Source organism: Hylobates moloch, unplaced genomic scaffold (assembly GCF_009828535.3).
Source record: "Hylobates moloch isolate HMO894 unplaced genomic scaffold, HMol_V3 SCAFFOLD_4, whole genome shotgun sequence".
NCBI classification, from domain to species: Eukaryota; Metazoa; Chordata; class Mammalia; order Primates; family Hylobatidae; genus Hylobates; species Hylobates moloch.
This window is the reverse complement of record NW_026652279.1, coordinates 85,829,877-85,846,341: the sequence shown is the minus strand read 5'-3', so window position 1 is coordinate 85,846,341 and position 16,465 is coordinate 85,829,877. Positions and strand designations below refer to the sequence as shown.

Genomic DNA, 16,465 nt, shown 5'->3' with positions numbered 1-16,465 from the left:
GCCTTATCACAGAAATATTCTCCAGTCATTCTGAATAAATTGGTATTCCTTCCATAACCATCAGTGTTTACCTATGCTGCTAATTTTGCAGCACCATTCTGGCATGTTTTATATTTTTTACTGATTTTCTGCCTCCTGCTAGAATATAGGCTTCATGAAAGCAGGGGTATTGTATATATATTTTTGTCTCCCCTTATTGCTATATCTTCAGCACCTAGAACAGTGCTTAGCTCAGTAAATAGTTGTTGAATTGAGTATATGAAAAGTCCTTACATGCTTGTCTGATTACTTAAAAAGAGTAACTTTTTTACCTTTCTGGGAAGAATGCTCACATTGTGTTATTTTTAAATAATCACTGGCAAGGATAGTATTAATAGTATAGGTAATAGAAGTTTCATTTTTTAATTTCTTAACTAATAACAGGTTACTGGCTAACTGCCACTTAGCTTGTATATCTCCTTGTCACAGAAGATATCTTAGGAAGATAGTATATGAGAAGCCTTTTTATTAATAACAATTTTACTGTTCCACGAGAAAATTTTAAGGTGTTTTTGTTCTGTTTTGCCAAAATATGATCTTGTGGAAAACTTAGAGGTTATCCAGCATATTCAATAGGATATTTTTGATTGTGGTTAGTAGAAAATTTGATTCAAAGTGTCTTAAACATTAAGAAAATATACTAACTAATGTAACTGAAAGTCTAGTGTTAGATGGCATATCAGTTATATTCTTGGCAGGAAACAGATGGCATACTCAACCTATGTTTTTGAGAAGACTTTAATGCAAGGGCATTTAAAAAGTTGTAAGCAGGGAGCTTGGCAAGATTTGAAGAGATGAGGGAAATAAGTGTTTAGCATAACCCAAAGAGAAAGTTACTGTAGCTATTAGGAAAAGGGTACCTGAAGTGTGGTCTTCAAGAAAGGAGTATAGTGTAAGTGTACTGAAGGGGTAAAATCTGGAAAATATATAGTCAACTTCATTTTCTTTCTGTCCTTTAATTTCTTGCTAATGTCTTCAATTAGTCAAACCCAACTGGAAACCAGTAGGCAAGGGAGCATCCCAAGCATGAAAATAGGACAGGGAAGGTTGGAAAGGCAGCGGAAGGTTGGAAAAGCAGCAAACAGTAAGTTGTGTTTCAGGGCTGGGTTATCTGGGTCTCAATAATGTCATCAGAGACCCAGATTTTATCTATATCTCTGCTGTACCAGCTGCAGTGTTGATTTTATGCTAAAGCTGATACTCTTTGAGGTCACAAGGCTGCCAGAGAGAGTTGGCGCTATAGACCTTCACATCCAGGTGAAGAAAGCGAGCTCCTTTCTGTCAATTACTGAGCAAGATTCTTCTCTCCAATTTGATTGGTTAGCTTAGAGCTTGGCTAGCCTACCTTTGAACCAGTTGTTGCTATGAGAATGCTAAACTTTGATACTGAGTCTCTGAGCTAATCATTGCCTGCCACCCTCCCCTGTCATTCCCTACCAAAACAACAACACATGATTAATCTGGTTGGATTAGGCTATTTGGAGCACAACCTTGGAGTCCTGGGAGGAGCAGAATGGATAATAGACTATGATGTACCTCTACAATTACAATAGTTTTATACAATTTATTGAATAGATACTCATACACATTATATGTATATGTGTGTGTATATATAATGCCTTCTACAATAAAAATGAACATTTCTGATAACCTGTTCCATTATGGGCTAATCTAAATGTTGGAACAATCTCTCTTTATTGAATAGAAGTTTCTCTTTGTAACCGCTAGTGCTCCTATTTGGTTTAGTTAATTCTGGAGTGGATGCTATAACGCAACTATTTTTATAACTTCTCAGATATTATTTCCAAATATGGTTAGCCATGTCACATATAGTACTTCTTAAAAATTATGTATTCTGCCACCACATGAAAGTAATACATAGATCAAATTCCAGAGCTTACATTTTTTATAAGATTTAAATTGGATTTCCATCTAAAGGTTACAGATTTATAACTATAAATTATCCAAGTATAGATCTCTTTTTAAAATAGCTTTACTTGAGAAAATGAAAACAAATACCAAAATATAAAAATATTTTAAAACCATTAATCAAAGGAATACATTTAAAAGCAGAGTCAGAGATCTTCTTTCTTCTTTTCCCAGGCTGTGTTTTTTCCTACCTATTCTATTCTTATTGTTTTTGAATTTGACATTAATTCAGTTAAACATTTCCTGAGAAATTAGGGTAGGGATCAGGAGGATACAAGATGAATAAGATAATATCCTTTCTTATATTAGGAAAGAGTTTTTTTTACACTAACAATAATACAAGGAAGAAGGAATAAGTACTACTAAGAGGTAAAGGTAACATGCTGTTGAAGAGAATATTCATTTATACATTTATATACTATTTACAATCCAGAATAGGATTTTGAGTAGGTCAATAAAAAGACACAATTTTAGAAAAATATTTTCTAAAGAATAATTTTAGAATGCAAATCTGCTACCCAACAGCATTAATTGGTAGGCAAAAACAATGGTCCCCCTGCCTTTTTTTATTAAAGTAATGTAGAAGGCCTTGTGATGCTTCTAGTATACCTTTTAATATCATGGTCCAAGTTCCAAACTTGATTCTATATTATGAATTCATCGAGTGGATATGTTTATAATGGTCAGCCTGATTTTATAATACAGGTTAATGTTCTTTATAAGGACATGATGAATAATTTTTATGAGCTACAGTCTGGTCACATAGCATGGTTATCTAGTAACAGGATCTGACTATATTCTATTTCAGAGTTTTAAGTGTAAGAGTAGAATGTATCAGATCATGTTCTTGAAATCATTACTACTGAATAAAAATAGAATGTATAAGATAAGCTATGTGAAATTATAATTAGTGAAGGAGCTGGCTACAGTTTTAAATAACTAGTGATCTCTTATTTTAATTTCATTCATTGACAAACATTTTTAAATTTAAAGTGCTATATTATTTTCATTGATATTCCTTTAAATATGATTACCCGATCTTTACTTTTTAAACTCAAATACTTGTTTTGGTCCCCCCCCTTTATTAAGTCAGCTATTTATTTAGATCATTTCCACCATCTTTTGTAAAATTTTCATTGAAAATTATGTACTGAGGTTTGGTTTGAATTTTGTAGGCTATTGCTTATGTAAGTGCCATTGGTAATTTTGTCAGATACATAATTCTATTATATTAATACTAAATCATTTTTAACTTTATAATAATGTGAACCAATTAAATGCCCCCTTCTTAGTAAAACCTGTTAACCATCCTTCTACCAATGTTTTATCTGCTCCATAGTTTCTTCCATGAACTTAGTAACCTCTAACATGTTACATATTTTACCTTTTTATTTTATTTACTATGTGTTCCTGCCTTATCATCTCAGAATATGTTCTGTGAGGCAGAGTTTTTTTCTTCAATTTTGTTAGCTGCTTTTTTGACAGTGCCAGGGAGCGTGTTCGACTAATAGTGAGTAATCAACATGTATATTTTCTAAATGACTAAAAGTCTTGAGTCCTACCTTTAAGGTAAAGGAAATGTATGCAAGGGTGTTACAAACTGGGGGAGCAAGATGGTAAAGCAAGGGAAGCAAATGTGTCCTGTGGGTGAAATTGGCCCACAGTAATATTCTGTAGGACTCAGCAAAGAGGTTAGTTTTGGTCCTCACCAATCTTCATTGTCTCCTACTCTAGTTTACACATTGTTGTTAGTTATTTGCAATCATTTTAGTTTGTGACCATTTATGTAGAAGTGTGAACATTCATGATGTGCTTAAGTCAAATTTATTGAGTTGTCCTTGTTATGAGCATGAAAAATGTAGCTAAATCATATGGGAGGTAAAATTGGTAAGACAGTTTCATCCCTTTTAAACTAAGATCATCTTAAACTGATATTCAGACTTCAGTCAGTGAAGAATAGGGAGGAAAGATGTGTGATGTGTGCTTCAGGATTGAGTGGTAGGTGATTCTTTACCCTATGACTGAAAGGATAGTGATACTACAAAATAGTATCACTAGATGAGGAAGAAAAGATTTGTGTAGGAAGATAAACTTTTTGATATTTGAGTTTGAATTATCAGCTTTTATGAAGAGCATTTTTTAATATTATAGCATTTTTATCTGAAATTGTATTCTAGGATAGCATTGTCCAATTAAATTACAATTTAAGCCTCAGGTGCAATTTAATATTTTCTAGTAAAAAATTACAGGTGGTATTAATTTTAATAACGTATTTAGCCTAGTATTTTATTTTGATAATATGCAAAATATTATTTCAACATCTATTCAATAAGAAAATACGATTTTTAAAAATATTCTGAGCTGGAAAAACCCAGTTTTTTCATACTTACAACACATCTCACTTTCAATTGCAATATTCCAGCAGCTCAATTGCCACATAGGGCTTCTGGCTACTGTATGAGATGGTGCAGCTTTAAGGTTTGGTTTCAATTTTGGAGAGTCTGTTGTTTAAATACCATTGGTAATAGGTACATGGTGATAGCAGTTGAAAATTCTTGAAGCGAGTGTTCAGCATAGACATAGTGTTATATGAAGCTGTGAAAGCGTACTGTATCATCCAAGGATGGGGTATTTATGGAGAAGAGAAGGCCAAGGAACTAATATTTTAAGCAATATTTTACATATTTTTAAGCAGTATTTTTACATATTTTAAACACTATCACTTTTTATTTCTATGTCTAAGATCTCTTCTTGTATGTCAATTTCTACAAAAAATGAAATGAAGCCATTATTTATAACATTTCATTTCTTTAGCTAATAGTAGCATTATTTAACTTGAATTATTTATCTATAATTGTCTTAGATCAGGCTTCAAATAACAAACTATCACTCAAAGAAATAGCTAAAATTTTAGATCTCTTAAAGTTATATTTTAATAGCAAAGAAAACAAATGTTTATTTCATATTTATTAGGGATAGCATATGAAAAATTCATGTGTCCTTAGCTAAGTCAGAAATAATACAATTTGATATTCTGGATGTTTCAAGCTAGAATTTCTGTTTTCTTTCTTAGTCATCCAGAGTTCATATAACTAGAGCTGTCCTGGAGCAATTTTTATCTTTTGCAAAATACCTTGACGGTTTATCTCATGGAGCACCTTTGCTGAAGCAGCTTTGTGATCACATTTTATTTAACCCAGCCATCTGGATACATACACCTGCAAAGGTATGAATTTTGTACTTATTCAGTTTGTTTTAGTGTAATGTTATACATTATAGTTGCTGGATCTACAGTATTCAGTGGAAAACATTTGAACATTTTAGCTCATTTTATAGTTAATCTGCGGCAATTGTGTTAGACGGTATCAGGAGATCAAAATATTTATAAGTAGTAAAATAAATGAAACCATAGGTAAAAAAGAATCTTTGTGTAACACTGCATTCTAACATCTTTAGATGTGATACATACTTTTCAATGAAGAAAATTTGCTATACCAATTTTTGAAAGACTAGGAAAGAGAACAGATAACTAATTGTATTATGACTGTAATCATTTTGCTGGAAAATCGCTTTCATTTTGAAGGTAGAATTTATATCATGACATGTAAATAATACTAATTTAAAAATAAATATATACATGAAATAAATATTTTTCCAGATAATAACAGAAAATTCTTATTATTTTATATACAAGGATTTAGTCCTAGTTGAAATCAATAATGAAGGATATTTTGATTTTGAGCTATCTTTTACAGTTTAAAAATATCTCACGGAGTTATTAATTATTGGCTAAGCCCAAATCTGAATTTTGGGAACTCTTTTAAGCAAGATGTCTGACATGCCATCTCTATGCTCACATGGTCAGATTGTGAAAGCAAACTATATGTTATGGCCATAGGTGAGGAGAATTTGAAATTGCATGAACTTTTAGGATATATGACAAAAATATATATGTTTTCAGATATGCTTTAGCTGACTGATATTCTATTGCTATGAAGAAATTTTTACACTGAAAGCTACTGAAATGTACTTTAAGAGCTTTAGTTGACTTTTAAAATATTTTAATCTTTTTATCAGATTAATTTCAATAGATTATTACATCATTTTAAAATTATTTAATTGCCACAGTTATTAGACTACCTCTATTATAAGTTTATTAGAGTATGTTAATTGCAGATTATATATATTTTAAATATAAATAATATTGAAGCAGAAAGTTATTTTTAACCTCATAATAAATGGTCATTTCTTGGCCTTTACTAATTCACATTTAAATTAAAACTGAATGTATATAATATAAGCACTTGAGGCATTTTAAATTCATTTTAATGATCTGTTAATATTCTGTATTAGGTTCAACTTTCCCTATACACATATTTGTCTGCTGAATTTATTGGAACTGCTACCATCTACACCACCATACGCAGAGTAGGAACAGTATTACAGCTAATGCACACCTTAAAATATTACTACTGGGTTATTAATCCTGCTGACAGTAGTGGCATTACACCTAAAGGATTAGGTATGTATAACACTTCCACTGTATTTACATTTGCCTATGATTATTCTGTATTCTGAGTACTGTTAAAGTGAGCAGTGTACATGACTATGAAATCACTGAAATATTTTCTTTCTTATGTAGCAAACTGGCATATTGAGAATTGTTCGTAGTAAAGAAGTTTTGGGCTTTTCAATATTAAATTATTTTGGAATAAAATCAGGTAAAAAGCAACAATAGTCTTTATTTTAGCCTCTATGCTTTTTTTTCATTCAGGAAGATACATTCATAATATTAAAAACAGATAAATGATATTGGTTATAACTGATGTGTTCTAGCACATCAGTTGCTTTCAACATTTTCAGATTGTTACTTTTTTATATTTTTATTCCAAAGTTATCCTTTCTTCTGACTATAATGGAAACTAATTTAATTCTTCACTGTGATTTCTTTTTTGTTTTGAAAATATAGCCAGTTTTTCTAATTACACAAAAAATATAGAAAATAAAATAATACAGAAGAAAAAATATATTTATGACCCAAACCCCAATAATAATTACTGATATAATTTTGGCATGTTTTCTTCCAGTGTTTCCAATTGCATACATATATAAAAATATTTAAACTTTTTAATTATAGATTGAGATTTTCTCAATTTTTCTATCTTGTTCTTTTCTCAGCTCAATGTAGTAATGTAAGGGGATGTACCATTTACATTGTTTCTAAAGTTTTGATTCTGTAAATGTTAGAGCATTCTCTCATTTATATATATGTGTTTACCTCCATCTTTGATTTGTTTAAAATTACTGAGAAAGGGGCTAATGAAAAATGTTTTAAATTTTTTTCAGGAATGTCACATTATTTTACAGTTTTACCAGTAATATGTTAGAGTACTTCCTTTTGCGTACTCACAATAGCATTGAATATTATAGTTTTATAATAATCCCGTTGATAAGGAAAAATAGCACTTTCCTTTTTTTTTTTTTTGAGACGGAGTCTTGCTCTGTCACCCAGGTTCATGCCGTTCTCCTGCCTCAGCCTCCCGAGTAGCTGGGACTACAGGCACCTGCCAGCATGCCTGGCTAATTTTTTTATATTTTTAGTGGAGACAGGGTTTCACCGTGTTAGCCAGGATGGTCTTGATCTCCTGACCTCGTGATCCACCCGACTCGGCTTCCCATTTTACTATTTTAGTATTTATATAAGCCTACTTTTATCTCTTTTTATTAATGGGGCTTTAGAAGTTATTTATACTCAGATCTGTTATTTTTTCCTTTTATGGCTTCTTCCATTGCTTTTAAGTTAGTAATGCCTAAAATTTATTGGATTTTTCTGCCAAGCACTCTACATGTTAATTTGTTTAATAATATATATAATGTAATTATAGATAGACATATTCATATACATACATAAGACTGCATCTATATATAACTTTGTTTTTGATATCATCCTCATTTTAAAGATTAGGAAACTGAAAGTTGGTACAAACCGAACAGCACCAAAATTTGAATCATATCCGTCTGACTCAGAGACCTAGTTCTTAAATGCTACACTATGATAGAGTTTTCTCTAGTCTAAACAAATCATATATTCACACATAATAATTTCTGCCTTAAAATATTAATTTCTAATTTACAGAAAAGTTACAAAGTTGCAAGCATTGCGCAAAGAATTCTCATACATCCCTCACCAGATTCTCAATATTTTACATCTTATCACTTTAGCCTTTACTATTCTCTCATGCTGTCTTTTCATGTATATATAAACACACCTACAGATACATACACATCTTTTTTTCTGAATCAATTGATAATAAATTGTAGACATGATACTCTGTCACCTCTAAATACTTTATTGTGTATTTCCTGAAAGGTAAAGGCACTTTGTTAAATAACCAGAGGATACCCATTAATATCAGGAAGTTAGCATTAATACAATACTATCATCTAATTCAAAGACCCCATTCAAATTTCACTAATTACACTAATAATGTCCTTTCTAGGAAAAAAAAATTCTTTTGCACTAAGTCTGTTGAGGATCGTATGTTGTGCTTAGTTGCATTCTTACTTTTAATGTTCTTCAACATAGAATAGTTTTTTAGTATTTCCTTGTCTTTCAGGACCTTGACATTTGTGAAGAATACAGACCAGTTATTTTTTGAATAACCTTATATTTGAATTTTCTATTTGTTCATGATGATTCAGGTTTTTTCATTTTTACAAGAAATAACACAGAAGTCATATTGTACCTGTCTCCTTGTATCATGTCAAGGAGGCACATGATATTGAGTTGTCCTTTTACAAGTGATGTTAAGTTTAAACATATGATTAAGGTATTATCTTCCAGGTTTCTTCATTATAAAATCATTCCTTTTTCTTTGGTAATTAATAAGTATTTGGTGGAGAAATACATTGAAACTGTATAAATATCCTGTTCTTCAACAAAGTTTCCCCTACTTGTTTTAGTTTGTTGATGATTGTTACTAGAAATTATCTTTATTGTAATGACTGACAGATGATATTTTCTAAGACATTAATTAAGTTGGCATATCTACTGTAAGGAAGAACTTGTTTTACTCCTCCACTCTATCTATCTATCATCTATCTATCTATCTATCTATCTATCTATCTATCTATCTATCTATCTATCTATCGTCATCTTTTATATCAGTATGGACTCATGTATTCAATGTGTTATATCAATAGTTGGTATACTTTCTTTGCAAAGGGCCAGATAGTATTTTAGGCTTACGGAGCCATAAGGTCTCTGTTGCACATAGTCAGCTCTGATATTGTATTGCAGAAATAACCACAGACAGTATGTAAATGAATAGGTGTGGCTTGTTCTAGTGAAACTTACAAAAAAAAAGTGGCCTGATGGATTTAGTCCTAGGGCTGTGGTTTGTCTGTCTCCTGGGTTGTATCATTATTTTGATGCTCAAGATTTGGCCAGTAGGACCCTTCACATGGATTGTGGGACAAATGCCCATAAGTTTTTAATACTTTTTTACTTTCTGAAACAAGATGTTTCTGACTTGTCCTACACTTTCGTTATCACAGCCCTGAAATTAGCCATTTTTCCAAGAAGCCCTGGTTTGCTTGAATACATCATGAACACAAAGTGGTATAATTACATATATCAATGTAATATATAAACATGTTATAATTATAAATATAAATATAAAATGAACCTCATTTAAACATCACTAAGCCTAAGAAACAGAACATTACCAATGAGCCTAATATTCTCATGCATGGTCACATCTCTTTTCTATTCCCTGTCATAGAAATAACTCCATCCCAAATTTTACGTTATTTCTTTTCTTTACGTGGGTGCTTATTATTTTTTACTATGTTTTACTCTTTTGCTATTTATGTATGTATTACTAATTTATTGTTTAGCTTCTGTATTTTACATAAATAGTATTATTTGGGGATTTGTTTCTTCATTCTATTTTATATTTGTTAGATAAATCGGTTTGTATTTTATTTTGCAGAAATGGATTTATATCATACACAAAGCACACAAATATGTATATATTTCTTTGCAACATGCTGTTGGTATTATGCAGTATACAATAAAAGTAATTATTGCCAACATTTGAGTGCTTGTGATTAAAATGGGCCTGGTACTAGTCTAATTCCTTTACTTATGTTGATCCATTTAATCCTCACAAGACGTCCTATGACAAGCAGTATTATTATTCTTACCCTAACAGTAAAGAAGAAAACAAACCTAAGGCACAGAGATGTTATAAATCTGGTACAATTTTATTAATTGGTAGCAGAAATAGAAGAATAAGGAAATTATTACTAAGACAGTATCTGTCTGTTCTTGGATGGAGTGCGGGTGTGATCAGGAAAAGGAATGTGGCACAGAGCTAAGGTCTGGGGCATGGTGAGGGCTTTGGCATGCAGGGCAGGATGGGACCACAATCAGTTGTCAGATATTCAGGAATTTTATGAGCTGCTTGTTAAATCATTAGTAGCTTGAACTTGAAATCAGATTATTATTAATATGATAGAAATCCGAAATACATAAATGCTCAAAATCAGGACCTCATCTCTCCACTCTGCAGATTATTCCTTTACCAGCATACGGTTGACAGGTTTCCCTGTCAGGCTACTGTCAGTGTTCAATTTCTTGACCAAACAAGTGTTTATACAGATGTTCATTTTATTATAATTCATTAAGTTGTTCATGTATGTTTTCTGTACATTGGCAATATTTTACAATGAAAAGTTTTTTTAAAGTAATACCAAATGTCAATAGGAGGGGAAGAGTACTTTGTGCATCTTGGTGGCAGTGGGGCAATAAAAGGTGGAGAGCAGTCTGGGAAATAGGGAAGATATTTCTTTTATTATAATAGGTGGGATGGATTTTTTGGATAATAACTTGCTTGCAGATATAATAATCTTCATGTAAATATTAAGTGAATAAGCAGATGCTATACATTATACATGAAGAGATTATGCTTTTAAAACTTGTAAAGCAGTAGATAAATACTGGTTGCTACAAGAAATGCTTAATGTTACAGGATTTTTATGAATTTAGCCTCGTTTTTTAAAAGTATTCTTTATTGTATATTATGCATATTACATATATTTTCATTTTTATTAGTAATTAAATATTTTGAAATTACTTTAAAATTTGCACATTATGATAGAACGGATATGTATGTACATTTTAATATTTTATACTCATTTTCACTTATTGATGCAGCATAAATGCCCACCATAGTATGTATTTTCTGTATACAAGTGACATAGAAGAAATAGGCTGCAAAACAAATAATTGCAATAAAACAGAGTGTCATTTTTTCTGTGCTTTGTTAAATAATGTGTGGGGTGAAAATGAAGAGAGTCCTTAAATGAAGACAAGTTTAATTGAGAATGGAAGACATATTGGGAAACCTATTAATGTAATAAAAACAGAAAAAAATATTAAAGCATTAATATAAATACTTGGGGATTATACATTTATAAATGGATATTAATATATAACAACTTTTTAAAAAGTTCTTTTTTCCACAAAATCAGACATTCAGTAAATGATTTGAAATTGCCAAAAATTTGAAAGTTAATTTTTGGATACTCATATTATTAAAATTTTATAGCATTAATATAAATATTTTAATTTTAATAAAGATAATTATTCAAGAATGCCATGGTATCCCAACATAATTGCATTTAGCTTATTTAATATCTTGTATTTTTTATTTTTACTTTTTTTTCTGTTTTGTTCTAGATGGTCCCCGGCCATCACAAAAAGAAATTATATCACTGAGGGCATTTATGCTACTTTTTCTGAAACAGCTGATACTGAAGGTAAAATAATTTTATATAATTTAAAATTATAGTATATTAGGTAGAAAGGAATTTCTGGCATGTTTTAAAATTATTATTGTTAAATTAGTAATAGCTACCTTTAATTCATGAATTGCTTTCAAAATTCCACACATCTTAGTATTAACTTTTATTGAACTTAACTAACTTCTGGTTAAATGTTCTCTGAAATCTTCCCTATTAAGGGATGTGACAGAAATGGACAAGGAACATATGAATAAGAATTGAGCCCTTATTCTTATAGTAATTGACCATTATTCTAGAAAATGATCTGTGTGCCAGTTTAAGAAGGCTTACATAATATGTTTTATTGTAGTAGGATTTTTTAAATGTTAAGATGAAACCAAAGTGAAAATAAATACAAATTGTGAGATAGTACACAGAAATTGATACTGTACAGTCTTGCATTTATATTGTTTTAAGGTAAGAGTGATTAGAAAATAGTCATAAGAATACTTAGATGGTCAAAATATGCTAACTTTTTATAGTGAATGTAATCAAATACTAATGACTTTTAAAAATTGATATAATTTTCTAAATATTTAATTAACTTGAAATAATACAGTCTATAAATTGTGAAATGTGTGGGGATTTTAATTAAAATATCACTACATTAAACTAACTTATTTTCTTTTAAAATGATTATTTTGACATCTTTTAAATTAAAATTTTAATTTTAGATGTAAAGTAATAAAATATTTTTTAAAAATTAGGATCGAGGGGTCAAGGAAGATGAACTTCAGAGTATATTAAATTACCTACTTACGATGCATGAGGTAGGACATGTTATGGGCCTTTTATTTTAAATATTTAAGCCAATCTTTAGAGTAAAATTTTAAATCAATATTGATGATTTATGCAGGATGAAAATATTCATGATGTGCTACAGTTACTGGTGGCTTTAATGTCGGAACACCCAGCCTCAATGATACCAGCATTTGATCAAAGAAATGGAATAAGGTATGATTATAATGTTAGTATTACTATTAGAATTTAATGGAGCACAGTTGTTCCTCCTAGAATAACTGCTATTCTATGAATATTTGAATAAATATAGCAAAGTCTTGCACATAAGAGAATAAATGGAGAACGCTGCTATTGATCCTCGAATACTCAGGAAACTGATGAAGTGTATAAACAGTAGTCTCAGGAATCAAGAAGAGTAATTAAATTGTTTTTGCTATAGTAAGGACATTAAAAATTGTGAATAGAGCATTTTTTTTTCAAGAAGACACGAAAAAGCAAGACACGTTTTAACAAAAGAGGATACAATGAAATTTTATGATATGAGGCCTGAGAGAGATTATAGCCAGATTTGGAAGGTTCATAGAATGGTAATAACTTTAGTGGTTTTTTTTTTTTTTTTAGCTGGTGATGAAAATTAAAGAATTTTGAATAGGGGAAATGTTGTGCTCAGATTGCTATTTTGTTAGATTTACAATCACCAGTGTGAAACATGAGTTGAAGGACAAACTGATGTAGCAATATCAGCAGGGAGATTATTTTATTCATCAGTATTAAAGATGATGACTTGAGACAGTGGCAGTGCAATGGAAATAATAGAGATGAAAGGTGTTTTGGAATAAGAGGACAAAGCCAAAAGAAACTGAAAACCAACTTTTGTTGTGGCAATTGAAAAGTAACTTGGTAGATACGTGAAATACAATTTCTTAATTAGTATTTTTATGAACTTAACCCTATAATTAAGCTTTTTAAGGAATTCTTTCTTTTTATTTTTCTAGAGTTTTAATTAGTGGGATGAGCAGGATATCGAGGTTATGCCATGTATACCTCAGTGAATTTCCACAGTTTTATTGTGAAAAAGAGTGTAAAAAAGAGTTTGGAAATAATATATCAGTGACTGTCAAGGGCTTTTTTACGTGCCTTTTTTACTTGGCCATTTATATCAATGAATAACAACTTTCTAGACTTGAAGAACTCCTTTCAAATTAGAGAAGCAATCACTATCTCTATATGCTATCTCACTTGTGATATCACTATTACTTTTGAGTTTATAATTCATAGGGCTGCCAGTCTATTTGAAGAAGATTATACATTTAGCGATTAACAACTGTTATAATTTTTTTTTTCTTTTTGAGACAGAGTCTCCCTCTGTTGCCCAGGCTGGAGTGCAGTGTGCAGTGGCGCAATCTCAGCTCACTGCAAGCTGCACTTCCCGGGTTCACACCATTCTCCTGCCTCAGCCTCCTGATAGCTGGGACTACAGGCACCTGCCACCACGCCCGGCTAATTTTTTGTATTTTGTTTTAGTAGAGACGGGGTTTCACCATTTTAGCCAGGATGGTCTCGATCTCCTGACCTTGTGATCTGCCCGCCTTGGCCTCCCAAAGTACTGGGATTACAGGCGTAAGCCACCGTGCCCAGCCTATAATTTTTTACTCTTGAGTTTGAACTATATGAAACTGTTGATACTTAACTGATTTTACCAAATAATGGCAATTTCATATAGCTCAATCTAATAATGTAGTACAATTACACTCACTCTTCGAAACTTATATTTAGATTGAATAATTAGTGTCCTTGTCCTTAGATTTTGCTTTGTTTATTATATTACCTGATAAATTTAGTGAATCAGTTGAAGATATCCACATTACTCTTGTAGAAGATACCGAACTTAGACTGTCTAATATGATGAAATGCAGAAATATAATTCTATTATTTTGACACATCGGAAATATGATCCTACAATTGAGACTGCTATTTGGTAAAATCTTTAGGATTTACATGTATTTTAAATGTATGGTAGAAAAGAACTGATTAAGCACAACAGATTAAAAGGCCTTGTGCTCATGGCTGACCATGAGCAGAGCATGTCAGATTGTTACCAGTATGTTAAAAACAGTCACACAGATTAAAAAACGGCCTTTCCTTGACACTTCAGCTTTTCTACTTCAAAAATGTGGAGAAAGCTGGTTCAGAATAGTATAAAAGATGAAAAAAATAGGCTTATTAGATAGAAAATATTGAAAGTGGCTAACGCATTTATATGTCTGTATTCTAGAAAATAGCCATTAAAGGCTAACAGTTGTATATAAAGTATTTTGGGAGGAAAATTCTGGTCTGTTGTAATTCATACAGTTGAATTCAGTATAACCATTGAACAAAAAGAATGAACTCAGTTTAATTCTGATGGTATGCTAATTGGGCTTAAGGAAGCCCTTGTAATAACAGAACGCTGAACTAAGCAGCTAAAAATTTGATGTTTTTATATCTGGAAAATTTCAAAGAAAGGAATAGACAACTACCTGTCTTACATAGCTTAGACCATTTGCTTACTGAATATAGTGAGCTTAAGCAGGTGAATTAGGATTATTGTTAATTAGTAATAATGTATATTACAAGTAAACATTCATTAACAAAGTAAATTTCTTATTCATACTGTATCACATCCCTAGGTATGTAGATGTATGATGGCCCTAGACATTTTCATGTTTCAACATTAATCATAATTTCTCTTGACCCAGGGTGGGGTCTAATACCTTTTTTCCTGCTACTCAAAGTTATTCCTAGACAGTAGAAACTCTGTGAGAACTTCCAATTCTATATTTGAGTGTAGCCACATTTTTAGAGTGTAAGGGTTTTATTTATTTATTTATTTATTTATTTATTTATTTATTTGACAGAGTCTCACTCTGTTGTCTAGGCTGGAGTGCAGTGGTACTATCTCGGCTTACAGCAGCCTCCACCTCCTGGGTTCAAGCAATTCTCATGCCTTAGCCTCCCAAGTAGCTGGCACTACTTGGCATGTGCCACCACACCCGACTAATTTTTTTTGTATTTTGGTAGAGACGGGGTTTCACCGTGTTGCCCAGGCTGCTCTTGAACTTCTGTGCTCAGGCAGTCTGCCCATCTTGGCCTCCTAAAGTGTTAGGATTACAGGCGTGAGCCACCATGCCTGGCCCAGACTGTGAGCTTTTACTTTGGTTCTCAAGACTATTTTTGCTGTTTAATGTTGCTTCTTATGATTCCTTGAATGTATTTTTTTTTGACTGTCTGACTTTGCTATTCTCAAACTTGTCTTTTTTCATTACTGATCTTGGTTCCTAAAAGTTTTGAAAATGGATTTCAGTGTAAATATATGTACCCGTTTATATTTATGAATGTGGGATTTGAAAAAAAAAATCCTCCAAAGGAAATAATCACTTTTCTCTTAGTTTATTCTTTAATAGATGAAATGTAAAGCATAAAAGAAAAAAAGAGAAAAAGAAGCAGTATCAATAACATCTTTTCTTTTTTAATAGTATAAGCTTTTGGCAAAACTGAAAGTAATGACTTTAGCTTTAAGCTATTTGTTCCCCTTTGTATCACTAAAATTGTGAAAATTATATTGCATCTTTTACTAGATCCTCTTGTTCAGCTGGGTACTTTCCCTCAAAATATGCCATGGCATTTTATTTGTTCAGAAACGTATTTAATAAAATAAAGCACACTATAATGTTACAGCCCCTAAAGAACCTTCTTATATTCTAGAATTAGTTGCCAGTGTATATAGTTGTCATTGTCCCTTCTACTTTATGGAAACAAATTACTTTTTTAATAGAAAGAAATATGGAATAAAATTTCTAAACACTTACAAATATTATAATGAATATGGCCCTACTTTTATATAGTACTTGAAGTGATTGTATAGGTT

At 31.2% G+C, this 16,465-nt stretch overlaps 1 protein-coding gene across 4 annotated transcripts in view; it reads left to right on the top strand.

The window, feature by feature from the left end:
* Window positions 1-16,465, top strand: part of NBEA (neurobeachin) — a 736,578-nt gene that overhangs the window by 183,554 nt on the left and 536,559 nt on the right. For all 4 annotated transcript variants that reach the window (XM_058437671.1, XM_058437670.1, XM_032150485.2 and 1 more), the window contains 5 exons: window positions 5,042-5,194; window positions 6,322-6,490; window positions 11,714-11,793; window positions 12,525-12,587; window positions 12,674-12,771. In XM_058437671.1, the coding sequence (XP_058293654.1) occupies window positions 5,042-5,194; window positions 6,322-6,490; window positions 11,714-11,793; window positions 12,525-12,587; window positions 12,674-12,771 (563 nt within the window). The remainder of the gene's footprint in view (window positions 1-5,041; window positions 5,195-6,321; window positions 6,491-11,713; window positions 11,794-12,524; window positions 12,588-12,673; window positions 12,772-16,465) is intronic.